The 25,482-nt window shown below is 49.2% G+C and overlaps 12 protein-coding genes and 2 non-coding genes across 14 annotated transcripts; 5 read left to right on the forward strand and 9 right to left on the reverse strand.

Moving 5' to 3' along the window:
* Positions 1 to 659: 659 nt before the first annotated feature.
* Positions 660 to 1,280, forward strand: AFUA_6G09090 (uncharacterized protein; the record flags this gene model as incomplete). The annotated part of the gene is made up of 1 exon (XM_745704.1): positions 660 to 1,280. One exon carries the CDS (start codon positions 660 to 662, stop codon positions 1,278 to 1,280), a length of 621 nt encoding a protein of 206 aa, XP_750797.1.
* Positions 1,281 to 1,452: 172 nt separating this feature from the next.
* On the reverse strand, positions 1,453 to 3,336 carry AFUA_6G09100 (uncharacterized protein; the record flags this gene model as incomplete). Its single annotated transcript, XM_745705.1, has 1 exon — positions 1,453 to 3,336. One exon carries the CDS (start codon positions 3,334 to 3,336, stop codon positions 1,453 to 1,455), a length of 1,884 nt encoding a protein of 627 aa, XP_750798.1.
* Positions 3,337 to 4,336: 1,000 nt separating this feature from the next.
* Positions 4,337 to 6,031, reverse strand: AFUA_6G09110 (MDR family MFS transporter; the record flags this gene model as incomplete). The annotated part of the gene is made up of 2 exons (XM_745706.1): positions 4,337 to 5,784; positions 5,848 to 6,031. The coding sequence occupies 2 exons, from the start codon at positions 6,029 to 6,031 to the stop codon at positions 4,337 to 4,339; spliced, it is 1,632 nt and encodes a 543-aa protein (XP_750799.1).
* A 409-nt stretch (positions 6,032 to 6,440) lies between these two features.
* tT(AGU)6 lies at positions 6,441 to 6,513 on the reverse strand. Its single transcript has one exon. It is a non-coding gene (tRNA).
* A 115-nt stretch (positions 6,514 to 6,628) lies between these two features.
* Positions 6,629 to 8,921, forward strand: AFUA_6G09120 (uncharacterized protein). The gene is made up of 5 exons (XM_745707.2): position 6,629; positions 6,721 to 8,027; positions 8,086 to 8,313; positions 8,375 to 8,641; positions 8,690 to 8,921. The coding sequence occupies exons 2-5, from the start codon at positions 8,015 to 8,017 to the stop codon at positions 8,704 to 8,706; spliced, it is 525 nt and encodes a 174-aa protein (XP_750800.2). The 5' UTR covers position 6,629; positions 6,721 to 8,014; the 3' UTR covers positions 8,707 to 8,921.
* Positions 6,720 to 6,792, forward strand: tT(AGU)5. The gene has a single exon. It is a non-coding gene (tRNA).
* A 152-nt stretch (positions 8,922 to 9,073) lies between the features above and the next one.
* On the reverse strand, positions 9,074 to 10,297 carry AFUA_6G09130 (DUF2011 domain-containing protein; the record flags this gene model as incomplete). Its single annotated transcript, XM_745708.2, has 3 exons — positions 10,099 to 10,297; positions 9,507 to 10,038; positions 9,074 to 9,439 (listed from the first exon to the last, which is right to left on the reverse strand). The coding sequence occupies exons 1-3, from the start codon at positions 10,122 to 10,124 to the stop codon at positions 9,074 to 9,076; spliced, it is 924 nt and encodes a 307-aa protein (XP_750801.1). The 5' UTR covers positions 10,125 to 10,297.
* Positions 10,298 to 11,054: 757 nt separating this feature from the next.
* AFUA_6G09140 (uncharacterized protein) lies at positions 11,055 to 12,711 on the reverse strand. Its single transcript, XM_077805040.1, has 3 exons — positions 11,486 to 12,711; positions 11,260 to 11,419; positions 11,055 to 11,201 (listed from the first exon to the last, which is right to left on the reverse strand). Exons 1-3 carry the CDS (start codon positions 12,175 to 12,177, stop codon positions 11,178 to 11,180), a joined length of 876 nt encoding a protein of 291 aa, XP_077661173.1. The 5' UTR covers positions 12,178 to 12,711; the 3' UTR covers positions 11,055 to 11,177.
* An 8-nt stretch (positions 12,712 to 12,719) lies between these two features.
* Positions 12,720 to 14,115, forward strand: AFUA_6G09150 (LAMTOR1/MEH1 family protein). Its single transcript, XM_745710.2, has 3 exons — positions 12,720 to 13,045; positions 13,175 to 13,326; positions 13,412 to 14,115. Exons 1-3 carry the CDS (start codon positions 12,995 to 12,997, stop codon positions 13,707 to 13,709), a joined length of 501 nt encoding a protein of 166 aa, XP_750803.1. The 5' UTR covers positions 12,720 to 12,994; the 3' UTR covers positions 13,710 to 14,115.
* Positions 14,116 to 14,481: 366 nt separating this feature from the next.
* On the reverse strand, positions 14,482 to 15,973 carry AFUA_6G09160 (E2 ubiquitin-conjugating protein UBC8; the record flags this gene model as incomplete). The annotated part of the gene is made up of 7 exons (XM_077805041.1): positions 15,550 to 15,973; positions 15,381 to 15,466; positions 15,232 to 15,276; positions 15,074 to 15,111; positions 14,909 to 15,023; positions 14,671 to 14,852; positions 14,482 to 14,618 (listed from the first exon to the last, which is right to left on the reverse strand). Exons 1-7 carry the CDS (start codon positions 15,580 to 15,582, stop codon positions 14,482 to 14,484), a joined length of 636 nt encoding a protein of 211 aa, XP_077661174.1. The 5' UTR covers positions 15,583 to 15,973.
* A 517-nt stretch (positions 15,974 to 16,490) lies between these two features.
* atg12 (ubiquitin-like protein ATG12) lies at positions 16,491 to 17,329 on the forward strand (the record flags this gene model as incomplete). The annotated part of the gene is made up of 3 exons (XM_001481411.2): positions 16,491 to 16,924; positions 17,011 to 17,210; positions 17,270 to 17,329. Exons 1-3 carry the CDS (start codon positions 16,660 to 16,662, stop codon positions 17,327 to 17,329), a joined length of 525 nt encoding a protein of 174 aa, XP_001481461.1. The 5' UTR covers positions 16,491 to 16,659.
* Positions 17,330 to 17,584: 255 nt separating this feature from the next.
* AFUA_6G09170 (3-methyl-2-oxobutanoate hydroxymethyltransferase ECM31) lies at positions 17,585 to 18,717 on the reverse strand (the record flags this gene model as incomplete). The annotated part of the gene is made up of 2 exons (XM_745712.1): positions 17,585 to 18,205; positions 18,271 to 18,717. 2 exons carry the CDS (start codon positions 18,715 to 18,717, stop codon positions 17,585 to 17,587), a joined length of 1,068 nt encoding a protein of 355 aa, XP_750805.1.
* A 581-nt stretch (positions 18,718 to 19,298) lies between these two features.
* AFUA_6G09180 (protein serine/threonine kinase activating protein nimO) lies at positions 19,299 to 22,679 on the reverse strand. Its single transcript, XM_745713.2, has 3 exons — positions 21,748 to 22,679; positions 20,255 to 21,613; positions 19,299 to 20,202 (listed from the first exon to the last, which is right to left on the reverse strand). The coding sequence occupies exons 1-3, from the start codon at positions 22,252 to 22,254 to the stop codon at positions 20,071 to 20,073; spliced, it is 1,998 nt and encodes a 665-aa protein (XP_750806.2). The 5' UTR covers positions 22,255 to 22,679; the 3' UTR covers positions 19,299 to 20,070.
* Positions 22,680 to 22,966: 287 nt separating this feature from the next.
* AFUA_6G09190 (aminopeptidase P family protein) lies at positions 22,967 to 25,308 on the reverse strand. Its single transcript, XM_077805042.1, has 11 exons — positions 25,030 to 25,308; positions 24,796 to 24,960; positions 24,703 to 24,735; positions 24,524 to 24,651; positions 24,078 to 24,470; positions 23,985 to 24,028; positions 23,901 to 23,934; positions 23,628 to 23,849; positions 23,448 to 23,566; positions 23,269 to 23,395; positions 22,967 to 23,166 (listed from the first exon to the last, which is right to left on the reverse strand). The coding sequence occupies exons 1-11, from the start codon at positions 25,247 to 25,249 to the stop codon at positions 23,137 to 23,139; spliced, it is 1,515 nt and encodes a 504-aa protein (XP_077661175.1). The 5' UTR covers positions 25,250 to 25,308; the 3' UTR covers positions 22,967 to 23,136.
* Positions 25,309 to 25,482: the final 174 nt, after the last annotated feature.

The raw sequence follows: 25,482 nt of genomic DNA on the forward strand, positions 1-25,482 counted from the left end.
CCTTCTCTATTCCACTCGTGATGTCATGCTCCCGCTGAACTTTTATGTGTCTGATGATTCTCTATATCTACCATTTCGACGTTAATGAGGGAGAGGAAAAGGGAAATGAAGGGGAGGACGACTGAGATCCACGGCTTAGAAAATCGCTCAGGCGGATTATACCCGAGTTACTTATAGTCAGCAGCCTGCTCTTAGCCATTGTATGGGCCCAAGGGAATGAGTTCCTTGAAACTGAAGGCGATCTTTGCAAGTCTGCTCTTTATGTATACTTTTTTGGGGCGTTTGCAAAGCGCAAATGGAATGTTCCAACCATCCGATCCTCAGTATCGAGGAGCTGGCCCGTAGGATGTAGTCGCAAGAATGATATCTCATCTGCTCAAACCTGAACCAATCAAAGCTTATGTGGTTCGTTCAATCTTGCCTCTTAGGTTACGAGAGCAGTCGAGCGCCGCCGCACTATCAGTCTATTTAGGCACCATTGCAACGTCAGCATATCCCAATCGGGAAACTTAGCAACTATTTCTGCGCACGACTCAATTCAAGTACGGAGTAGATATAAATGGCTCAGTGCGTCCGACAACGAAAACATCTTACTCCTGAAACTCCAAACTCTGATCAGCAATTTACTCCAACTACCACAACGTATCCGAAGAGCATAAATGACGCCCCCAGTCACCGAAATCGCGCTCCTACGCTTGAAATCTAATCCTGCCTCCGCATCATTCAAGGCACTCCTCCTCGACGGCATCAAAGCGCAAGCCGAGTTCTCCTCATACCCGGTTTATCTCTTCTCCCAGGTCGAGGATCCCTCAGTCATCTACCTCGTCGGGGGATGGGACTCGGCGCAACAGCACTACGAGGATTGGATTCCCTCGGCGACAAATCAGGGGATCATGGAACGGCTCTCGGGTGAGATGGAGGTGATGGGGTTGTTACATGTAGATGGTGACACGGTGCGGCAGCGGGAGTTACTGGCCGAAGCACCTGTTGTTGCTGTGGGGCGGTATGTTGTGAGCGCTGAGAAGAGAGAAGGGTTTGACCGGGTATTTGAGGGGATGCAGCATCGTCTAGAGAACGCTACGATGCCGTTGCCTATCTTCAAGGGTTGGCGAGTTGAGAAGGAGGAGGGAAAGGAGGAGTTTGTGCTATTCAGTGGGTGGATGGAAATGCAGCAGCATCTCGACTTTGCCCAGTCAGAGGGGTTCCAGGAGTATTCGAAGATCAAAGAGTATACGGACTCCTCGGAGGTCAAGCATATTGTTCGCTGGAAGGTTGAGTGAATGTGAAAGATTTCCGTGGCATCATTAGTTCATTTCTCATGAAGCTATGTATGTATGTGTGTATGCAGAACGCCATAATTTACAGCAAACCAGTTGGGTATATTTCTAAAATGATTGAGTCATGAATATAGGAAGCAGCAGAATCAAGACGGGCGACGACCGAATGGCGAATTCAGAGCACTTTTGTTTTCATCCATTCGCTTGTTCCAACGCCCAGATTGAGCCCGTTGCGAGCCCACCACCGGCGAACGCGGCCCTCCGCGCCAGAGACAGGGTCCGCATCCTCGAGAGCTTCTTCGATATCGCATGTTTTGAACTCCACTCGCAGACCACTGCGGCGCCACCATTCTAGCACGTTGTCATGTCCGTTCTTGGTCGGCCCGACCAACAGCTGGCTGTCGAAGATCATCTTGGGTCCCTTTAGTCGGTACCAGAAGTCGAGGACATGGACATGGCCATGAGTGCTGGCAATGCGGGCAACGGACTCTGCATGACTATAAGGGATGCCCGAAGCATCCCACCAAGCTAGAGACTCCACTCGACCAGACTGTGCAGCGAGTAAAACGGATTTCCCTACTTTAAGCGGAATAGGGTTCGATGGTGGAGCATTAGCAGAGGCATTCTTCCACCATTCGAGCACCGCTACCCGACCCTCGGCACTGGCCGACTCGAGTGCTCTCTCCGTATACCGTAATTCGAGTCCCGATGTTCGCCACCATTCGAGCACCTCGACGAAGCCGGCGCGAGAGGCGCCATCCATCGCATCGGCGCTGTAATCCTTATTCGGCAGCGCAGGTGTTTCCTGCCACCATGTCAAGACCTTCGGGTTTCCGTATATTGCCGACGCGCGGTACGGCAGTTTTGTTAGGCGGGATGTAGTCCATAGCATATCAAGATGGTTCTCTGTCAAATATGACAGTATGTCGGTTCGCGAGAACTTGAAGATGAGGTGACAGGCTAGGTCTGACAGAGGTTTCCACCGGGGTAAGCTGTCTATGCGCTTTTTGATAGCAGCAAAGGACCCTCTTAGGATTGTGTATTCCAGAGAAGCGGGAGTAGACATCTTGAGTAGGTGAGATTGCCACTCCTTAGGTACAGGAAGGTTTGTAGGAATGCCAACTGCTTTGGCGATTTCCCAATCTTGCAACTGTTCTTCGAATATGTTGAGCCATAACTCGAGAGGTAGTGATCGCGCGCCCTTCCGCAGATGCTGTGCCGCTGACATTGCACTCGCGGACTGTTTTGTCACTGCCGGGACTACTTGCTGTGTGCTATCGAGAGCCTGCCCAGAAATTGTCGAGGACTCAGAGAAAGACAGCCCTAGGGTCCGCTCCATAGTGTTGTGTAACTCTCCTAGACCATCCCAAGGTAACTGAACAAGTTCCTCGGGACCGTTCGACCGCCAGAGGGCTGGTTTGACTATGTTGATCCAAGGCCAATATCGATCGACTTCTGCCAGCTGTCTCCTGCTAAGAGGATGTTCCCACTCCGAAACAGTCATTCCCGGCACAAGGATGACAGGTTTTGTTGAAATCCAGCCACGAAGAAGCGCCAGCGTCAACGTGTTGGTGAGGCCGAATAGCATCGACCCCAATGTTCCAGCATCGATAGGAGCAACAAGAAGCATATCAGCCCACTGGCTGAGCTCCGCTGCCTTGGCTTTAAGCCACCGTCGGGCACCGGTTTTCTTCTCAAATGTTTGACTGTCGACAGTATCCATGTAGTGAGGAATCTTGTTTGCACCTGCCAAGAGGGCCGAAGGCTCGTCCGTAATCAGCCGTATTTCGACATCGGGGTTCTGGAGAAGGGAGGGTAGTATGTTATCAACAAAGACGCTCTCTGTCGACAGTAATATGCGCCTTCGGCGGCGTTGCGACGAAATCGCGACATTTTCCACGACTTTGTTCGAACTGGTGTTGGTAAATGCAGAATGCTGAGTTGATCTCCCCTCAGTCTCCCCATCAACCTCCATTTCAGTCGGCACAAGGCTTTTCGAGGCAGCACCAGCGGGAACACCCAATTCTGTAGGACTATCCGGCCGTAACCCCACTGCCATGCCAGAAATATGGCCAACACCCGTTGAAATCGGCTAGAGAAAGGTTGTGGCGATGATAAATCAACAGAGCAGAGTTTGTGGTCCGGAGAGCAAATCGAAAAGTCCAAGTGACTACCCGGACGACAAAGAAGGCTTCAAAGACGGTAATGCAACGAGCCGAGCTTTCTCCGTAGACCTCTACGCCACAGGGCGAATCTGCTGGTATATAGCGACCAAGGAAGCCAAAAGGTAGCAAGTGTCGACACCGGAGCCGAATGAGATTGGGTTACTTCAATTGCAGCCCAAACAGCTCTCCTTCAACAAACAACGATCTTGAATCCATGTAAAAAAAAAGGAGGCAATGCCCAATGGCTGCTTTTTAATGCAGCTTGACAACAAGGGCTCGAACGTGTCAAGAGGTGAGTGAGCTAATCGACTAAATTGTTGTATGAGCGGGTGGACCAAGAAAGCGGTCAAGAACAACGCAAGAAAGTGGACCGAAAGTTAATTTGATAGTTCCCAGGATAGAAGCTCGGTTCCAGGCCAATTTGGTATTGAAAACTTGTTATGGGTCACTTCGTCCCCCGTTTGGCTGACTCGGTGTCGCCACGTCTTCGCGCCACGCCACTCCTACCGCAACCGGTCGAAGGTCAGTTGCTCAAGGGGTTGGAGAAATCACTCGAAACACCTGGAGCGCGATGGGCTAAAGCGAAGATTCCCTGATACAATGCGGAATCTCAGGGCAGAGACTCTGATTCAAGGCAAATAATCATAAGACCTCCACAGGCTCATGGATCCCGCCTTTTTTTACCTACTCTGCACTACGAAAGGTAGTGCACGGCTATCGGCGGGAAGAGAGATCATGTGGAATCTCAGGGCTCTGATTGGTCGATATAATCACACCATGAGACTCAATGCCAGGAGTAGCAGAACTAGCTGCATTAAAAGTCAATAGGCAGCGGATCTAGCGCCTACCTAAGTAGATACACCAGTCTATGTTGAATATGGATAGATAGCCTAACTATTCGGCACCCCTTCGGGCCAGATTGTTGTGCAACTTGTGCTCCCGCATGGCCATGCTGACCAAGGCCCCCAAGACGCTGAGTCCAAGTAGAGTCAGGAAAACCGCCCGCAAAGAATCCATATATGCATCGAGAACTCCCGCCTTCCAATCCTCAGGAACCTTATTGATCTCGTCCAAACTGTCCCTGATGCGTGAGATGATCTCTCGGGCATGCTCACGATCACCGAAGCGTGACCACAGCCCTGACTTCAGGATATTTTGGAAAACTGCAGATGCAATGGTGATACCGATCGTACTGCCTGTGCTGCGGAATGCATAGGATGCGGATGTAATGACAGCATGGTGTTCGTGGTCTACAGCAGAAATAAGTGCCACAAGCGTGATAGTGAGCATGCCGCCGTAGGCCGTGCCAAGGCAGAAGAAGTAGACGAAAGGGATCCAAGCAGGTGTTGCCAGGTTCAGTGTGCAGATCAAGGCACCTGCAGCGACGAGGAGAATCATGGAAAGGTTGCTAAATATCTTGTACCGTCCGGTGGCACGCATGAGAAACCCCGAAGCAAGAGAGCCAAGGGATGTCCCAAGTGCCTGAGGTACCAGCCTGACGCCAGCGGCCGTGGCCGATAGGCCCTCAACCTGAAAGTATAAGGGGAGGTAGAACAGGAGTCCGAAGATCGCCATGGTACTGAACCAGTTGGTAAGACAGGCCGAGGATACGGTCCGGTCGAGCAGCAGACGCACAGGGATGACTGGTTCGGACGCAATGTTTGCCTCAATATGAATGAAGATGAAGAGAAACACAGCGGAAAGCGGCAATGTCGTGAGGATAATTGGATGAGTCCATGGCACCTGATTCCCCCCAGTATTCAGTCCGAGTAGCAGTAAGACAAGTGTAATGACCAGGGTGATAGCTCCCAGGAAGTCCACCCGCTTTAACTTGGCCGTGTCGGTTTCCTTGGCTGGTATCTTCACCGTCACGGCAACAAGGATGCATGATACGACAACGAAGGGCACCTGGATCAAGAAAGCCCATCTCCATCCCAGAGTGTCGTTGATCCATCCTCCGAAAACACCGCCGAGTCCACTTCCCGCCCCATAACAGATGTTACCAATGCCTTGCCAGACACCTCGTTTGCGAAGAGGAACCAGATCCGATGTGACAAATGTCGAGATAGCCGTCAGACCACCGCCTCCAATTCCTGCCACAACACGGCCTAGTACAATGGTACCTTCGCTCTTGGCCAAACCACATATCAAGTTCCCGGCAGCGAAGAACACGTTCGAAAAAATTAGACCAGCGCGTCGCGAGTAGATGTCGGTCAATCGACCGCTCAGCGGTTGAAAGGCTGCATTGGAGATCAGGTATGAAGTGGCTAGCCAGGAAAGTAGAGAGAAGGAATTGAACGATGACGAAATGGGCGCAGTGAGAGTTGCAACGATTGTTGTATCTGTAGCAGTTAGTCATGGACTCAAAAACTCCCGGTTCACCGAGCCAGGTGAGAGTATGGTACCTAATGCAGCCAGGAAGACACCTAACCATATACACCCAAGGATCAGAATTATTTCCTTGAACTGGGGCTCCTGCCCTGGATCGACCGCGCTGTCATCATGTTCATGGGCGTTACTGCCTAGGGGTTGAGTCTGCTCCCTCAGGAGCGGTGTCTGCTCTGAGACCGTGCACTGGTCGGAGCGCATTTCTTTGTCCGAAGTTGAGCCCAATGCCGATGTCGTATTCAGTACTCAGGTCTGAGCTTGCTTGAGCCAGTAACAGTTATCTACACCCTTTATTGAGAAGAGCCCACTATGGCATGGAGGTACTGATAAGCTAAGGGTATGGAGACTAGACGACGGGGTAACCCTTTGGCATATCTAGTCATCAAACCCCCATTAAATCCTTCGGTTAATCCGCCTTCTCTGATATAAGCAGATCGTACCTGAAAGGGAAATGATTTTGGAAAGATGTTTAACTAACTCCATTTAATGTTTTCATAATGATAGTTTGTGTCCAAAGGTAGGCCCTCTTCACACAATTCCACCAAACTCTCAATTACTCACTCTGCAGACTCCCGCACACTGGGGAAAAAGAGTAAAGCTAGAAAAAAAATGCTCACAAGCGGATTTGAACCGCTGACCTCATGATTACTAGTCATGCGCTCTACCAACTGAGCTATGCGAGCTCTCGCTGCTATGAGCTTTTTTTAATTGCATTCAGAGACGAATTCAAAGTGAGATTACATTACATATACACCTTGTTCTCCTTAATATTTTTTTTTTTTTTTTTGGGATGGATTCGGCTTTCAAGGTTCAACTCGGAAGTAAGAAATATGCTTCCTCATTGATGGCTTATATAAAGCAAATATGACAAACATTCTTTATCCAATCAGCTCGCATAGCTCAGTTGGTAGAGCGCATGACTAGTAATCATGAGGTCAGCGGTTCAAATCCGCTTGTGAGCATTACTTTTTGATTCCTCTTTGCCTTATTCTTCTGCCTTTTGGTTTATTGTATATTTATTGTATATCTCGATTTTCTTATTTTGAATTCTCGATCAAGCAAATTCTTCCTCCTGTTTCTCGGTCCCACAAACCGAGTCTCATCACCTCGAGATGCCATCTGCGCTCACCCCTAAGTGCTCAGAGGTCGCGATTTACACAGCAAGCGTATCAGAGATTCAAGATTACGACTGTCATTGTGTCCCTGCTTAATTAGGATAACACCAGTAGCTGTAGGATAGGTTGCAGACTCAGATGCCATTGCCGAGTGCCCAGTGTCGCTGTTGGCGTTTCATTTTAAATTGATGCATCTACTCGCTCCCTATGTGAGACAATGTAATAAGAAGAGTCATTGTTTCGCTAAGCGTTCCATAGTCTGAGATAGTGAGCGACGAATGATTTGTGTGACAGAGGGGACTCAGTTGTGCTTCCTTCATTGGAATGGAGAACAGGGGCGACCAATGTCGAGCTTCGGGACTGCCATGTTAAACGCTTTTGTCCATGGAGGAGGAACGGATCGATCTGGACTGGTACTCTCATTCTGGACCCCTAGACTCGAAGGGGGCGTGTCATCAAGCACCTAGGATGGATAGTTCTCCATAGCCTTCATTTCCCCTGTTGTTTCGTCAACTGTAAGTGACTTGCCGTTATCCCCACATTTAAGAGCTTATGCCGATCTCCTCCGTAATGGTCTTAAATATCGGAGACTTGAAGCCGGTACTCAACTCCAAGACGAATGAATGAATCCCCTGGACGGGACAGTTTGAGTAGCGCCCGTCCGTGCGCATAGGAATAGCAATTCGCCGGCTGATCTTGGCTTTTCGTACAGAAGCACACGCGTGGCTGTGCTGGAAATTTAGCCAAGGAGTATTTCATCAATCAAAACAAAGCAGTATTCAGCCGTCAAATCTAACCAGCTCTGGCCAAGGGACGAAACAAAAAGGAGTACGCAGTAGGAGACTGGTCGATCGGACCTCCCAACCATCACGTGGGGAACAAGCCATCAAAACAGTCATAAGATAACCTTTTCGTCTTCGTTTGCTGGGAAGTTCTTCACTTCCTTTCCTCCCTCTGTGTTTCAGATCTGCGCGCAAAATCGTCTTAGGCAAGGCTTTTGTCTTTCTTTCCTTCTTTCCCTACTCTAATCACCTCCTGCTCTTGCTACAATCTCTCCTCTAACTTCAAGATGCCCGGTGTCCGTGCGTGAACCAAGCTCCATTAGCTCTCTCCTAAGCTGCTGTCTGACCTGATTATCAGCTCCTGATGCTCTTCAGCAATTGAAGAAGGGTTTAAAAGCCATTTTCTCCCGCAAAAAGAAGAAGGCTCAGAACAATCAAAATGAGCCTGCCCCGGCTGCGGACAAGCCTGTAGAACAGGCAGCAACCGCCCCCGCCGCTGGCGCTGGCGCTGCTGCTGCGGCGGCCGCTGTACCTGCCACAGAAGCTAAGCCAGCAGAACCAGCACCTGCTACCGAACCTAAGCCTGGTACGTTGTTCCTTTATATTTTGCTTGATCCAGTCAAGTTGTCCAAATTAATTCTCTGCAGAACAAACAGCCGTAGCAGATAAGTCAGCAGAGGCGGCAACACAATCCACTGAGACGCAGCCTGGGTCCTCCACTACAACAGCTCCCGAAGCGAAGACAGAGGCTCCTGCTCCCGAGCCCACGGCTGCTGCTCCCGCTGTTCCGGAGACAACTACTTCCGCGACTGCCCCCGCGGAAACTGCCCCTGCTGCTCCAGCCCCGGCTGCTGAGCCGACACCTGCTCAACCAACTGCTGAAAAGCCCGCTGAGACCGCGGAGCCGCCTAAGAGTGGGTAACTGAATGTCGGGAAATTCAGAAATATGCTGACCAAAATAGCCGAGGAAGCCAAGTAATCGTTCCCTTGCTCCAGAAATCGTTGTGGACGAAATTTCCTAACAGTCCCTCCTAATTCGATCATTACTCTGCTCCTTCACGTTTCCACAGTAGCGAGCAGTTGCCGCATAATACCCAAATGTTCCTTCTGTTGAGTTGATCGTCTTTTTATCGTCGTCGTTGTCGTTGCCGTGTTTGCGTCGCATAATATACCCCTCGTTTTTTTTATATCTTTCCCAGTCAGGAATTAGAGCAATATAGCTTGCTTGATGATCAGTGTCGTCTGAGTGCTCTCATTAATGTAATGATGGTAGACCATCACAGTTCGGTGAATTGAAGGTTAATCATAGGGTATCACAAATGTGCGGCAGTCCGTTAACAGTATTTTCAATTGCTCACATCAGAAGAATTTTTCATCTCCACTTCGGCGACATCTTGACTTGGTCCCGATGCAGCTGCAGCTGCAGCTGCAGCTTTCAATTCTCGTGCCTTTTGTCTCCGTTTGATTTTCCTCTCCCGGTTCTTGCGATTTCGCTTCTCGGCCTCCCTCTGCTTCTCTTCCTCTGCCGCCTTTTTTCGCTTCCGCAACTGGATACGTCGCTTCTTGCCGGGCTTCTTTCGAGACTTTGGGTCTCTTGTCGGAGGGTTCGTAATGCAAATAGTCGCGACCGCAGTTGGATCGGCAGATGCAGGAGGTAGCTTGGTATGTTGCCGCTTGAGGTGTATAACCCGCCATGGTAGATAGCACCCGGGCTGCGAGAAACAAAAATAAGCAAACAATATCAAACCCAAGTGAGACGAGGGAAAGGCCAACACATACCCAGGACACTTCCGACCACCTCAGCATCTGCTGCCCGGTCACAGCGACTTCCTCGAATTGTTTCCTTCTGTTGGTCGAAGCCGAAGCTGGATCCTGCTTCGCGCCGGAATCAGAAAGCAACTCCGGGGTCGTAAAGTAATACTGCCACCCTCGGAAGGGATTGAGAAATCGCCCCTCCCCATCCACTGCTCCAGGTGTCGGCGAGCGTAACCGAATTCTCAATTTTTGAGTACCCCTGCTTACTGCTGTCTCTCCGCCTTCCGTTGCAGGCGCCTTCTCATCCTTGGTTGTAGATTTTGGGGCAGCAGGTGCACTAAATAAACGGAACTCGAATTCCTGCTCCTCATCTTCTTGTTGGTGGCCGTCTTCCTTCAATGCGGGTGTCGGGGCGGTGGATTCTGCAGGCGCTATTAATGCATCAAGGTTGAGGAGCGCCCCCAACCGTTGATGGGCGTCTTGGAACGAGGAGTCCGGCTGTGGTGATGGCGATCGTGAAGTCGAATCTCGCGAGAGAATTTCATCGCGACGAACGCTGTTGAGCGGACTCAAAATCAGTCAAAGTACGGACAATTGGATTTGGAGGTCACGGTACCGTTTTGCGTCCGGGAGGTCGAGCATGTTGTTAGATTTTGCGAGTAACTAGATGAAGATCTAGGTCATTGAAAGATGTGTCTGGATCTGCCCAGCGATTGTGTTGGTCAAGAATGGTCTGTGGTGCGGAGCGAAATGCTGATTCCGAAAATTGTGGACTGGACATTTTCCACGCACTGGCGTTCCTACAACCACGTTCCGGGTGATCTACAAGTGCATCAAACCCAACCTACATCTTCCTTTCGTTCCTCGCAGCTATATAGGGCTTCACATTACTCTGTATTTATGGAGAGTTTGACAGCTCTCATAAAGCCTGGACGCTTCTTCAGCCTAGGCTTTGTGTCAATTACTTACCTCCTTCTGTCAGCACTAGGCAACATCTACTTTATTCAACGAAGTATAAAACATATGGCTGTTCACGGAAGTGCAAAACTGTTTAGAGGGAATTACCCAGCTAAGCGATGGTTGAAAGTCGTAATATCATTCACTCTTTGATAGAATTTCAGCAGTGAATGAAGCATAACTGCCTACTCCTGGTAAGAAACATAGTTTCATCTTGAATGTACCATTCATTACTCTACATGATCCCGAGAAATATATATATATAATATATCTCCCTCATCATGGTTCTATACTTCACTCGCTCCAATGCTACCTTTACTTTCTCCTTTCTCTGACCACCAACGCCCTGGGTGATACTACGCTGAGGTTGACCCTCGACTTCAAAGCTTATATGTGCAATTCAATATGAAAACACAACCTAAAAATGATTGAAAACTCCACGATGCCGTCAGAGAAAATGCATTGTAGAGTCCGGGACAGGGCCTATCCCAGCCACCAGCCCGTTGAGAGACCTTCGTCACTGCGATGAAAGGGAAACTATAGCGATGGCTTTTGCTACCTGCTGGGCCAAAATGCTATGAGAACGGTTACGATTGGTGAAATGATATATTTTGCTTTTTTTTTTTTTTTTTTTTTTTTTTTTTTTACTGAGATATATACACTAGATCGCGAGCTGCCCAGTTGAACATTCTATGCCTTCCACGTAGGCGCGATAGATTGCCACATCATAGATATTGTCTAAACACAACGTCCACCGTCCACCTGAATCCCAATAGCCATTAGTTAGTGCTGATATAGAACAAATGAGGTCGGTACCTACCTCCAAATTCACGCCCGTGATGAATTCCGCTTCATCGCTTGCCAGGAAGCAACATGTATTCGCAACATCCCGAGGAGTGCTGGGCCGACCCAGCGGCACAGTTGAAACGAAAGCAGCGCGATTTTCTTCTGTATCCGGCTTACCAAGAAATAAATGTGTCCTAAAAACATAGCAAGGTGAGTCACTTTCAAGTCTGCGCATCAACGGTGTGCAGCTTTAAACTTACATCCCTGTACTACCAACGACGGGACATACACAATTGAAACGAATCTGCTTGGGTCCATATTCGACGGCCATCGTCTTGGTCGCATTGCTTACAGCTGCCTTTGAAGCATTATACCACGTCAAGCCAGGGCGAGGACGCAGTGCAGCCGTCGATGAGATCTGGATAAACGATCCGGGCCGGTTATTCTGAAGGAAGTACGGCACTATGACACTTGTGGACAGATAGATTGATTTGATATTGACATTCATGCACAGATCAAAATCTGCATCGGTGACTTCGACGGTGGGCTTATTGCTATAGGTCGCACCAGCATTATTGACGACAATGTCGAGCTTCCCGTATGCATCCAGTGTTGCCTGCAGCAGTGCCTGCCAGGACTCCCGCCTCGTCACATCGGTGAGGACGAACTTGCAGTTCAGCTCGGCTGCCGCTTTCTCTCCGCTTTGCTGCGACAGCTCTGCAATGATGACATTGGCGCCTTCCTCGACAAACTTCTTGGCGATGCCGTAGCCAAAACCTGACCCGGCGCCTGTCACAATGGCAACCTTTTCTTCAAGCCGTCCAGGCATGATTGATAGATGAGTGGGTGGTGTGGTGACTATATATGAACACGCTTGAAGGAGACTAGGATAATTATATGTGAACGAATCTGAGCCGTTTGTGGAGGGGCAATATGATGCGGGGTCCGCCATAACAAGAGGAGACACAACAACAGAGGGGACGGGGTTGTAGCGCCTTTCCGTACAGAGTCTAGATCATTTTTGCTGTCAGAGTATGATGATGAGTGGCCCCAATTCGTGGATTAGTTCACAAAAAGGAGTGATCGTCTGCTTCCTGTCAAATAGACCCATTTCATGGCCAGTGTAACTGGGCAGCAAGATGCCCGAGAGAACACGGCAACAGGAAGGACCTTTTCGGCGACCAAGGATCTACATTGAGTGAATAATTGGTAGAAAAGGAAAGACAAGCTTGCTATCATTGTGTGATCAACTCAAGTAGAAACTAATGGTATTTCAGGGCTCCAGTAGTGACGCTTGGTAGAGCCTGAAAAGCATGAACATTGAGCCGGAGCATGGATAAATAGTCGATCCATTAGGAAAGCCATGTTTAATCGATGAATTAGCTTTCTCATCAGGTCATTTGTCTGATGAAGGAATGCGACGGTATATCACATATCAAGGATTGTAGCCAGTCGAAGAATGAGCCCGATCTAGAGTTGAATGTCAGAGGCGCACGGACCAATCGACAACACCGGATTCCTTCACGGATCCAGTCGACGATGGGTGGTCGTGCGACTTCGGGCAGTTCTCTATATCAAACCTTCTCAGCATCACCCGTCGGTTTCCTGCCGCGGCTGATATTTGTACTTTGTTATTCTTGCATTGCTTGCATTATCTTTCCCATCATTCGATATTACTACAACTCGATCGTTCCGTTGCGAAGCCCGTACGACTATCCTATTACCCAACACTCGAGACTCGATTACCGCTCTACAATACACCAGGATCAATGGGTGTCTGTGCTTCTTGCCTTGGGCTAAATCGCCGGGAAAGCCATGATGTATGTATTTGTGGATCAGAACCAAACAGCGACAAGGACCATGTTGCAGCAGTTTCGCATGATGCGGCTGATCAAAGCCATCATCATTTCCCAAGTCTCGAAGAGGATACTAACAGTCCGGATCTTTAGGCCGAGTCCTCGCGTCTGCTAGACGACGATATCTACCAGTCCGGCTATGGCTATGGAGCTCTCAATCACTCGAATCAGATCAACAACCCCGACCCAGAGAACATAAAGCGCGAACGAGAAGCCCTCGAAGCAATCTGCCAGCGAACCTCAGAGTGAGTAGTTATCTGCTGCTCCCTCGTCTCCAAGTCGGCCACCTACCACCAACATCCGAATAAGATGCTAAATCCATGCACCTAGGTCCGTTATCGATATCTGGTCCCTCCAACCGCAACCCCATCTCCAACCACGCGCGACGTTACACGGCTCCGTGGCGTCAAAAGCAAGTTCGAGCAGCGACGTCCCCGTCAGAATAATCACGGCCGACCCATCAAAGTCACCGATATCGTCCAAGTCTGGCGCCTCACATGATGGCGCCTCCTGCAAGCATTGGGGAGAGGTGGTAATCAACCCAAGGAAAGGGAAGAAGGCCCGGCCAGGCCTGAACACAGATGAGACGAATGGCCGAGATGTCTTTGGTGTTTTGAAGGTGACGTGAAACTTGCGGATGACAGGAAGACGATCTGACGTTGATGGACTGCATTCTTTTTCTTCGTACTGGGTCGCCGGCCGACGGTTTTCTACTTCTTCGCTTCGGGACTCCAACTCTTTCGCTTCTTTGTCAGGGGTTTTCGGCCAATCCTTCTTTTCCTTCAGTTTTTGTCGCTTGACGACGTTTAATACCCTCTTGCGCCTTTCAGTCCTCTCTTATTACTGCACTTGTCAGATATACATTTCCTTTGTGTTACACTTCCATTATGTTTGGGTAGGTTTCTTGTTTTTGACACTTCTCACATCAAGAGGCAGTATCGCGTTAATTAGATAGTAGAAAGAGCTATCGGGCATGTCTATGCACGCACAACACTCTGAGCGGATCCCTAGTCTCGAATAATATCTCCATCTTCAGAATTAATCTTATTGCAGTTTTCGCAGAGGCGGAGACTGTAAATCATCTTGGCTTATCAACATGCATATACTACTAGATGCTGAAAGGACAGTGAGTACAGAAACGCAGAGTAATCCAGATGCACACGACGTGGAAGAGCAAACAGTTCGCCAACACCAGTCGATTGCTAATTAGCAAATCATGACCTGGACCTTGGCTCGGGAGCTGAAAACCTCAGTAGCGTCTTGAAAATCAGTAGTAACTCCTCCAGTAACGCCCGCCAGCCCTTGTTTCAATAAAATAACAGGTGAAAATAGGAAATAGATGGCATAATGCAACAGAATGCGCAACTGATTCGAGCAACCGAGCAAGATTCCGACGATATCTACACGTCGTCCATCGTACCGGCCGGCTCCTCACCACCAGATTCGTAACTTCCCGCCGAGCTCAGTTCATCTTCCGACTCTGTATCCTCTCCCGCTTCATCAACTGCCTCTTTGCTAGCATACTTAGCCACGTATTCTGTCGATCCAATCAGTAAGTGCTGTCCTGAACCGATCGCTGTATCACTCACCTTTTACTTTGGCCTCGTAGCTCTTGGGTTCCCTCATTAACATCGCAGCAGCCTCGCCGTTGAGCGGGTCTGAAGGGTTTGGGTACCGCAGCAGCTGAGGGAGGAAAACCTCGAAAATATTAATCATATCGTACATTGGCGACCAGGTTTGGTTGATGACATCAAGACACACTGAGCCAGATCTGCGAAAAACGAGAGGGTTAACGTCGAACTTTGAGTGATGGCCGGGATGCCTCACAATTCATCGATATTGGGGTGGAAGATACGGTTCACGAAACCAATGCTCGGACTCTTGTAGGGATATTGATCGGGCAGCTCGACGTGAATCTTCCAGTGACCGCCAGCGAACGGTGCTATTATTGGTCAGTAGATGCGGAGTCTTGAGGGAAGTTGCAAGACGCACTCTCTTCGGGGCCCTTGAAGCGCACGTAAAATTCTTGCCTGTCCGAAAAGAATAATTGTCAATAGTCTGGGTTGATGGTTGGTTGGTGGCGGATGTCTAGGAATCGCAGCATACACTATCAGAAGTTAGTAGTGAATACATAGATAAGGCCATATTACGCACTGTTGTCATTAACCAGAGTTACCTCGTAGTCACTCATCAACCTGGAAACATATCAGCAAGGCCCAGAAGCCGACAGGGAGTCCGAAAATCGTTCGCTCGAATCTTCAAGCATAGGTGACCTCCAGAATGCAGGGTCAATGAACACTCATGAGGGGTGTGGCATACATCCTGCCATTCGGTTAGCTTTGTCCGCTGGTTGTCTTCAAAAGGAATCTTAGCATACTTCATAACCTACACAAAGAAATCAAGGTGACGTGTCAGCGTTTGCTCATTTGTGAACCGTGTCCTCTGAGAAAACCTTTGATTGAACTCACATCGGTCTCGATTCTTCGCTTTGGGCTGCTCATTTTGGAGACTTGCAGACTGCTATAATCTTATATCCTTTAATATCCAAATATGAATTGTATGAAAGCGGTAGATCGTTCGAAGGCGATTGAGTGCTTTGTGAGAGTCGTACCCGGAAGGGTTCTCCAAGACCGGAGCGGGGAAGTAATGAGCGGGGGCAAGATAACGAGCAACGGCGCACGATCAAAGAAAGTCTTGAGGCAAAGTAGCACAAAGACGGGAAGGACGAGGATTCTTGAGAAAAGATAGTAGTACTAGAAACTCAAGACAGTACAACTGAACCACGAGGTGTTTGGTCAAGGAGGTATAGTTAACCAGGATGGAACGGAGAAATGGCGAACCAGTCACTACAGAGGAGTCTAGTACTAGTAACTTATAGCCGTCAGGCGAACTCAGAAATGATTATCGAGTGATGGCACCATTTGGTTGGGCAGTCATGTGGCCCGGGATGACTCAGCGAGGGCTCCGTATTTTCTCCTGTGCTTTACCAGATCTTTCCTTTCTCTCCCTATTCTCTCTCTGGATAGATATTACTGCTTTTTAGATTCTTCCACAAGAATGATTTACTTCTGTTGGGACCGAGATGATGCCTATTCGGTCTGCAGAGTGATAGATCTGTAGGTGGGCCAGCGTCATCAACCGGTCTCTCAGTGGAGCATCGACTAGCTTTCAGGTTTATCAGCCATCGATAACAAGGGTCACTACGTCAGTAGTTGGTGCTTGTGATCCGCCCCGAATCGGGCGGCATCCATTCTAACTGTTAATATTGTACACTACTACTCCACTGCACATCAGAAATATAGTCGAAGGAATGAGATGTTATTGCTTAGTTGAAATCCATCGTTTTTGTCATGGTATTTCATGCTACACTGTGGTAGTGTGCCTGAACCATGTCGATCGGACCGAACCCAACTAGTGCTGGAACGGATTTCCTAGAGCTACCTAAGGTACAAATTAGCTCGTAGATCCACCGACCAACTGTCCACAACCTCCTGTAAACCCTTCATCGCCTCAAGAGTCATCGACGGGCTGCAAGTGATAGCCTCATCCCCAGCGTATGCCCCAGCATATTTCACAAAATGGACTCTCCATCACCAGAAAACCCCTCAGGGACAGAATCTCCAAATCCAAAATCCCCACAAACAACGGGCACCAGACTCAGCCATCGACCTGCTAGTAGACAAAAACCAGCTTTGGATTCAAATACCAGAAGTGCCCCTATCCCGGACGACGAGCATGGAGCAGATTTACCAATCACCATGTCCGCCTCGGTGGTGCTTAGCAGCCTACCGCGCGATGCCCACCGAGCTTTAGCGGATGCGGAGGCTGTCGATACAGGAAAAGGTGAATAATATGCGTGTGGTCATATTGTGGATCATCAATAGGCTAGCTCCAACCTGGAATTTGCGTCCTCGTCTAACTGTGAATAGTGACAGTTCGCTTTCAGCCTCTTCCTTCAGCACCTATTCTGAAGAATCGCGTTTTCAAGATCAGTGCGTCCCAGAAATTCGAAACTGTCGTCAAATTCCTCAGGAAGAAGCTTGACTGCAAAGACACAGATTCTGTCTTTTGCTACGTCAACAGCGTCTTTGCTCCGGGCCTAGACGAAGGCGTTGGGGGTTTATGGAGAGTGAGTATTCTTGCTACTGGCACTTTTGCACTGAAAGTATTAATTGAAGGGTTTTACAGTGTTTCAAGACGGATGATCAATTGATTGTCTCGTACTCTATGACGCCAGCATTCGGTTAATAAAACTGATGCACTTATTACAACGAAACATGCAGGCATGGGGAAAACACATAGGGTCACTCCTCGATAAATTTTCGAGATGCAAAGATAAAGCCGCCACCGCAGAAGATTCCATTAACGGTCATAATCATCAAAAAACATGGTATCACTCAAGCACACAATGCCATAAATTGAGACGTGGTAAGGGCGAGGAACAAAGCGCCGGAAACTGAAGAAACATCAATGATGGTTGAGTACATGTCTGGAGCTCGAAATTCAGGAGCGCTTAATCACGTCAGCAGCCTTTTTAAATTCCGCGAGTTCCTCTTCGGCTATCGGATAAGTGTATTCTTGTGAAGGGTACGCGCGACTCTTGACTTCTTCTCTGTACTGTTCGATTCCTTTGATGCTCTCGCCCCAAACATCGGCGTACCTCTTGACAAATTTTGGGAGGAAACGACCGGGAGGATAGTTGCCAGTCATATCAATTTGCACCAGGACCTGTCCGGAACAGCCGTTGCCTGCGCCGATACCAATAGTGGGCACAGAGAGCTTCTTAGTAATGATCGCAGCAATCTCAGCCGGTACTGCTTCGACCACCATCATGAATGCGCCAGCCTCTTGCACGGCCAAAGCGTCTTTGAGCAACCGTAACGCACCGGCTGTCGACTTTCCCTGCACTCTGAAGCCTCCCAAAGCATTCTGGCGTTGAGGAGTGAGTCCGATGTGTCCGACGACAGGAATTCCAGCCTCAACAATCCGCTTAATCGTCGGCGCCATCTCCTCGCCTCCCTCCAGTTTCACGGCCTGTACGCGACCTTCCTTCACCATGCGAATAGCCGATTGCACAGCCTGTTCCGGCGACACTTCATACGAGCCCATGGGGAGGTCTGCGACCTATAGATATCCACGTGTCAGCCAAGCCTCGAATACAAACCACACCGCCGACAAGGTTTACGAACCGTGAAAGCGCTTTTAGCTGCGCGCGCTACACTCCGACAATGCAGCAACATCTCTTCCATTAACACCTCGCTTGTATCCTCCATCCCAAGGGCGACCATGGCCAGGCTGTCGCCGACCAAGATCATCTCCATCCCAGCTGCGTCGGCAACATGGCCGCTGGGAAAGTCATGCGCGGTGAGCATTGTGATGGGTTCTCCCTTCTTGTAGAGACTCCGTAAGGTCTGCATCGTCACCTTTTTCCGAGGGTTCACCGGCGCCGCCCCCAGCGGCGAGTGAGAACTATGTCGAACCTGAGGCGTGCATGGCGGGGGAACATGACGGGCTGGGAGGTAGCTACCACGAAGGGCAAAACGGACGATAGGAGATAGACCAGGCCGCACCCCAGCCGCCCTGGCAAGCGACCGTAAGGGTAGCGCCAGCTGTATGGCTGTTCGGGACGAAATCATAACTGCGATATAATGAATGTATGTCGAGTCTCCGAAAGATAAAGATCATGAAAGATTGAAGTGTGGTGAAGGGGCAAAGAACTGCCGTGCCGTTGGTATAAACTCGACACAATAACGTCACTACCCGAGAAGGAAAGTGTAAAGTACTCTGTTTAAGACTCGATCTTCTCTCAAATGCAAACTACCTTGGTTAAAGAAATAGTAACTTTGTAATGCATTTGAGAGCGACTGATGAGCAAAGTGACAGCAAATCCTCATCCCATGATTCTACGTTGAGAGTTATATACTCCCGGAACGTGCTGGTTTATGCGGCGTAGCCTGTAGCATCCGAAGAGTTCAATCGCGTGTGCTACACTTTTTTTACCTTAAATGGTTCCATTCTGCCGGACGTTTACCTACAGGGCATTTCTTGGTGCTTCAGTGGGTGTATTTCTGCACTGTTATTGGTCGATCGATTGTAAAGTGGATTGACCTTCTCCGCCGGCGCTGTAGTTTATTCCGGTCCGAGATGCCATGCAGCCGAGGCTCGGATATAGCCGTTTAATGCAGGAGTACTGAGGTGTACGATGTAGAAAGCAGGACGAGTGTAGAAATAAATTATTTGATTATTTTGGTGGTTAGAATCAATGGCATATCAACTGAGAATGAGCCACATGGGAAAACAACCAGACATGCCACGGAACGGAAAAAAAAGACGAAGCCACCTAGATATGCATTCAGCTTTATGCAACCCACCTCTTAACATCCGCTGATGAAAATGCTCGAGGACAAAAGAAGAGATGAAGAATAAAATGATGAAGACAAGGCCCTTGATGAATTAAACTCAACCTCGAGCATCTTCAGCATACGTGGTAGGGGACATAGTACACGCATGCCGCATGCAGGACGGTCCGCGTCGCCAACCTCCAAAGATCTAATTCGTTCGCTTTTCGTCTCTTTTTCGTTATTCCGGATATAGTATGCAAAAGTTGTCGCTTAAAGACCGTGACGTGCTTTTGGCTCGTGAAGTCCTTGCTGCGACATCGAATCCTCACGAGAAAATCCAACGAACGCCGGCCGTATGGTAACCTGGTAGATATGAAATACAATGTACCGCCGAGCGGTATAAGGAGTAAACATGAGTTAGAGGGAAAATGAAAAGTGAGATCGACGTAAGTCAGGGACGGGAATGAACGAATGATGCGATGCATGCGCATATCGCTGCATTTGTACTCATAATTCGGCACTGAGAGAGGGCTAATGTAGTCATGCCGAGTTCACAATAACCGAGTCCTTCTTGACGAGCTTGCTTGCTTGGAGGTGGGATTATTAGTGAGCAGCAGGGAAGAAATACATGCTCACGCATCCGCTAGATCAGGGAGTGACTGAGTCTTCGTAGTCATACTCGTCCTTTAGAGGCCTCTGCAGCTCCTCAAGCAGTGCATCTAGGTCAGCCCAGTTCGCCTTATTGGTTGCGAATTTGCGATGCTTTCTTGTCATGATGTGCTAGACGAAAGATTAGCCGCTGTCAATTCCTTCCTACATGATCGATTCTTACTTCCTCAAAGTCGTCAAACTTGTCTCTGCAATTCTCGCAGTACCCAGGCTTAGGGTCTCTCCTTCGTTCTTTTTTCTTTGAGACTGGGACTTTCCGAAGACCAGCCCGCTGCTTAGCCACACAGTTCCCTTCGGACTGAGTAGTGTCCTCTTCTTGCACGCGTCCGAGCTTCTCCTGCGTGTTCGCCTGGCAGAGTTTGTTCGATTGGCAGTTTGACGTCTTTAGGGGGGCGGAGGTCGACGTGGTAGGATGAGGGGACAGTACGGTGCCGGTTGACAAACCGCCGTTGCTCTTTTCGAGTACCTTCCTCTTCAATTCATGGACTTCTTTGCTCAACCCAGCTTTGGCACCAGGTGCAGCGGCGGTGGAGGAAACCATCTGCGACCGGATGGCAGACGTGATATTTGATGGTTGCATACCGGACGCGGCAGGTTCACGACCAGCATAAAATGGTCCTGTCCTATGGAGCGGAGGGGGCACGAAGCTCTCGGAGCTTTTCCTTGGTGATTCTGGTTTGGTCTGCAATGGCATCTGCACGTCTTCTGGCGTCATCCGCTGCGGTGGTTCGAAACCATTACCGCCAGGTTTGGTCTCTTTCGACGGCTCCAGATTGTCCAAGTTCACGGGGCCTACATCTGGTGCGTCAAATTTAGGTACTTCTTTAACGGCAGGAGCTTTCGGAGCAAGTTTCTTCTCCTTCTCTTGTTGGCGTGCCCGTTGCCTTTCAATCTCTTTCTTGCTGGGAGGTTCGTCAATGAAAGGGCATTTCCCCAGCGGGGCGCTTCTGAATTGTGGCCAGATACCATCCTGTCTCCTTGCAACTTTAGGATATTCTCGCACCATGACAGGCTTGGTCTTTTCATCCATATCGTGGATATAGATGAACGGCCCTTTGAACAACACCAGCTCCTTCAAGGACGACAGAGGGTCCCTGTCCGAAGGACCGCTGACGAGCTCCTTCCGTAAGACCTGAGATAGGTCTGACTCGCCGCGGGCCTTAGTGTTTCCACCAACAGCATTATGGATGCGCGAATGACTGCTGTGACCACCGGGATCCCCGTCATTTATAGCAGCAATCATACGTTGCAACTTCTCAAGAGCCCATATCTTCATTTTCATCCGGCGAGCCCGGTATAAAACATCCATATTGCTTGGCTCACGTCGCTGGTCAGTCTTCAAGGACATATGGAGATGTGTGTCTGCGGTTTTCTCAAGCAAGGACGGGTTGACGGTATCAACCGGTGTCTGATCAGCAGATGTAGCGTTCAATTCTGCAGGAGGTACTGTGTCGATTTCAGGCGGGATGGGACGAGAGGTGACGACGTGGGTGACATCACGCGAGAAGAATTTTTCCTCACTCTAAACACTTCAGTCAACGACTTTTATATTCCTCCATTGCATATGAGGAGTAGACGAGTAATCCCAGGAAAGGGACAAGCGTGTTGAAAAAGAACGAATCATTATTGGAACAAAAGGTTGAAAGGGACACTTACAGCTCCGAGGGCAATGACCTGCCTCGAGCACTTGGCACGAACATCCTCTGAAATAGCATCGAAGTAGAAGACGAAGTGTGGAAACGCCTTTCGGTAATGTCTCTGCCATTGCCGAATGGAATCCACCGATTCTGCGGATGGCCTCTCCTGTTTCGTTCCTTTGAGCTGAGCTTGCCGTTCCTTATCCCTTGCAGCCACTAATTTTCTTTCGAAGGCACTCGGCTGTGCATTGGTCGAACGCCGTGTGAAGAGTTTGGAATCGGTGGTGCTCGATTTAACCCGGGCTGGGGAACGCGACTCCTGGTCCACTCCATCGATCACCTGCTTCTTGGGAGGAGGCTGGCCGTAGGGTATATCGATCGGAGGATTCGTTGTCCGAGGACGCTTTGCAGGGACAAGACCCGCCCTGTGAGGGGAATTGGTAGCATTCGGCACGTTGGCGAGAGGTCGGCGAGTTGACATATTAAGGGAGTTCTGAGGCGATGGTGGTATGAATACTGTTGCCATATGGTAACAATACCTACACGAGCGCTTTTTGTTGTAGCTGAACGCGGTAAGTCGAGGTGCCAGCACAAGAGGGGCACTCTAGGCTGAGCACACGGCTAGCTACACGTCTCGAAAGGCAGGATCTTCAATTAGAGAGAAGTCATTGTACGTGTGCCAGAGAGCAATGGGCAAGGAACGTGCAATAGAAGGAGGATACGAGGCGAATACCTCGAGTGTGTATAGGAGGATAATAGAGTCCGGAGACTTCTGACGAGGTTGGACGTCCGATGACAAGGAGAGCAGTAGTTGGAGTTAAAGTAGGTAGTATGTAAGGTGAAGCAGAGTAGTAGGTAAGGCAGGCCAGTACGTAGATAGGTTGACCGAGAAGAGAAGCGAAGCAAAGTAGGACTAAGCGTGTGAGGAAGCCCGGTGGAGACGGGTTTGTTTTGGCCGATGGGGATGTGTGCTAAACAGCCAAAAGACCGTCGCGCGATGCTATCAGGCCTTTTCACAGGACTGGTACCTAGGTAGGGGCGTACTCCGTACTACGAATGTGCATAGAACATTCTTTACATTATAAATTCTAGCATTTTGATTCTAGCCACCGCGCCTCCAAGTGAATTGACACAATCAGTCCGTTCTTGTTAATATTAATCTGGTTTTCTCCCAAGTTGTATTCTGTCCGAATTACTGTACGCGTCGACTCGATCGTACCAAATGGTACATTGAATTTTACCGATCAAGGACTGCCCTTAACTGTTCATTGTTTGTTTGTTTTCACGGTTGACCCTACTACAGTATTCACATCAACGTCTTTCGTCCGTGGATGCAGCATCTCAAGTCAATCTGTACTGTACAATCACGTATGAATGGGTATCTATGTGCTACAGCAGGTTCTTTTATCTAGTCCCGAAGCGCCTCGATATCATCAACCTATTCAACATCCTATATTAGTGGTCGTGCTTGGAGAAAAGAGTACAACGTGGAAGAATTGTTTTTTTGAGTTTGTCAAAAGTGAATTGAATTAGAACTCACCTCTTTCACTGCCTCTGTGGTTAAGACAATCGGGTTATCATCCCCAACGCAAACACTGTCTTCGATACGGATCCCGATGCCTCGGAACTGCTCTGGCCATCTTTCACTGTCCGGAACATATATTCCACTGGGAAGGCGAATTAGAAATGTGCCGAAAGTGAGACTGGAAGAATACTTGCGGTTCGATGGTGATGCACTGGCCTGCTTTGAGATTCTGACTTCGACTATATCCGGAACAATCATGAACATCTAACCCAATGTAGTGTCCCAGATGATGAGGGAAAAGGATGCCCATTGCCTGTTCGAGGCAAACATGGATCAGCTTGACGAATGGGCACCTTGACATCAAGTCGACTTACGCTGCCTGAAACATCAAATCCGAGTTGTTGCAACTGGTCCTTTAGACCATTCTCAGCAATACTGTGCAATTTGTCCAATGAAAGTCCGGCGCTCTCTCTGCAGAGTGAGACGCAACTGCGGTGCACATTCAACACTGCATTGTATAGGTCGCGCTGAGGGTCGGAGAACTTGCCATTAACTGGCCAAGTTCGAGTGATATCGGATATGTACGTGCCCCATTCCTGCAGCCTGTTAGTGTCACAGTCAGTTCCCAGGATAGAGAAAGTACGGACCCCGCCCCCGTCAACAAGAACCATGTCACCATTCCTTTATCTCATATTAGCTCAGACCCTCCGACATTGCCTAAACGGGTTTACCTCAAAACATCATCATTTCTGGTATAGTGAATACTCAGAGCGTTCTGAATCTGTCAGCCTGAATAGGAAGGGGAGAGTTTACGAGGTACTCACGGAGCCGCCTGCAACTACCGGGACAAAAGCACTTCCATCACACCCGTTCACTTTGAAATTGTACTCCAGGAAGGAATTCAGGTCCTTCTCTTTTGTAAAGGTCTGCCTCATGGTTTCTGTAAAGGCTCGCCCCGACGCCTGCCCAACTCTGCGTAATTGGACGACCTCATCCTCACTTTTGAACACTCGCATCTCGTTTAAGATGTTACGCAAGGGCTTGACTTTGTGATAGTCGACCATCTTCTTCAGCTTCTCGGATGCATTGGTGGGGCCGTATAGGAAATGATGCAAGGAGGATCTCCCGGGGTTAAAGGCAGGGATATCTGTGTAGATCTCTGTGGCCCCCGAAAGGATCGTTGGGAGAATATCCCCGATGCGACCAATGTCACCCGTCTGCTCCAATAGTTAGCTTACTTCTCCGTTACACCCAAAGCCAGTCTTTCAACCTCATCCGCGTTAAAGACGTCAATCGCCGCCTGTGTGCCGGAACGCGCTCCTTCCCAGAGCTCAGCCCTCGGATCCTTTTCACGCACATAGAGGTGGAATATGTGATTGTCCCCAGATCCATCATTCGCTAGGCATGGTAAGCACTATCTTAGTCGCTTAACTGGTAGACCGGTCTTACCGATGATAGCTAGCGCATTGGGTTCATTGAAGCCTATTGACAAAATATCGAGTAAGCTGCTTGCTTTATTTTCGACTTGTAATGAAAGCATACCGGTAAGGTAAAAGAAGTTGGAATCCTGGCGATAGTTGTTGAAGATGCCAGTAGCGCGGTAAGTAACCTCCGAGGCAGCTAACACTGCAATTGCATTCTTAGGAAGCTTGTTCGCAAGCCGGGAGCGACGTTGAGCGTATTCGAGAGCCGTGATACCAGGAGTCACTAGTTTCAGGTTAATCCTCTCATTCTTTGTTGTGTCACATTCACATGCAATGGGGAGCATATACACACATTCTCCAGGATTCAATAAATGAGGATGCGTCTCGTGAAGAGGTTGCCCGAATTTAAGATCCGCAGCGGAGATCGAGGCGTACGAACGGAGGAGGGACGGCTGCTTGCTCATGCGACAGCGTCGAAGCGCTGGCCGGATTGAAGGACTAGGTGCGACGAATGGGATGTGGCGGTGGAGATATCGGGGCCATCTTTGGGCAACGGCTTTGCATGTCGACATGCTTATCGAATGCCCTCAGAAGGTGAGGCGCCAAATTGTTGGATTAGTTTCGATATGTCTCCAGCAAGCGCAAAAGGTATCGGAGCTCCCGAGGCATGCCTTAGTGCCTAAGGCTTTGATATACTATCGGCGACATCAACCAATAGCAGTGCAGATGTTTGTTATTGGGGCCCGCAAGGACTTTCCTTTACCGGCGATGTCTTGCGATCTGGCCCCGTCTGTTTCTCGTGTTT

This window comes from Aspergillus fumigatus, chromosome 6, assembly GCF_000002655.1.
Source record: "Aspergillus fumigatus Af293 chromosome 6, whole genome shotgun sequence".
In the NCBI taxonomy this organism is placed as follows: Eukaryota; Fungi; Ascomycota; class Eurotiomycetes; order Eurotiales; family Aspergillaceae; genus Aspergillus; species Aspergillus fumigatus.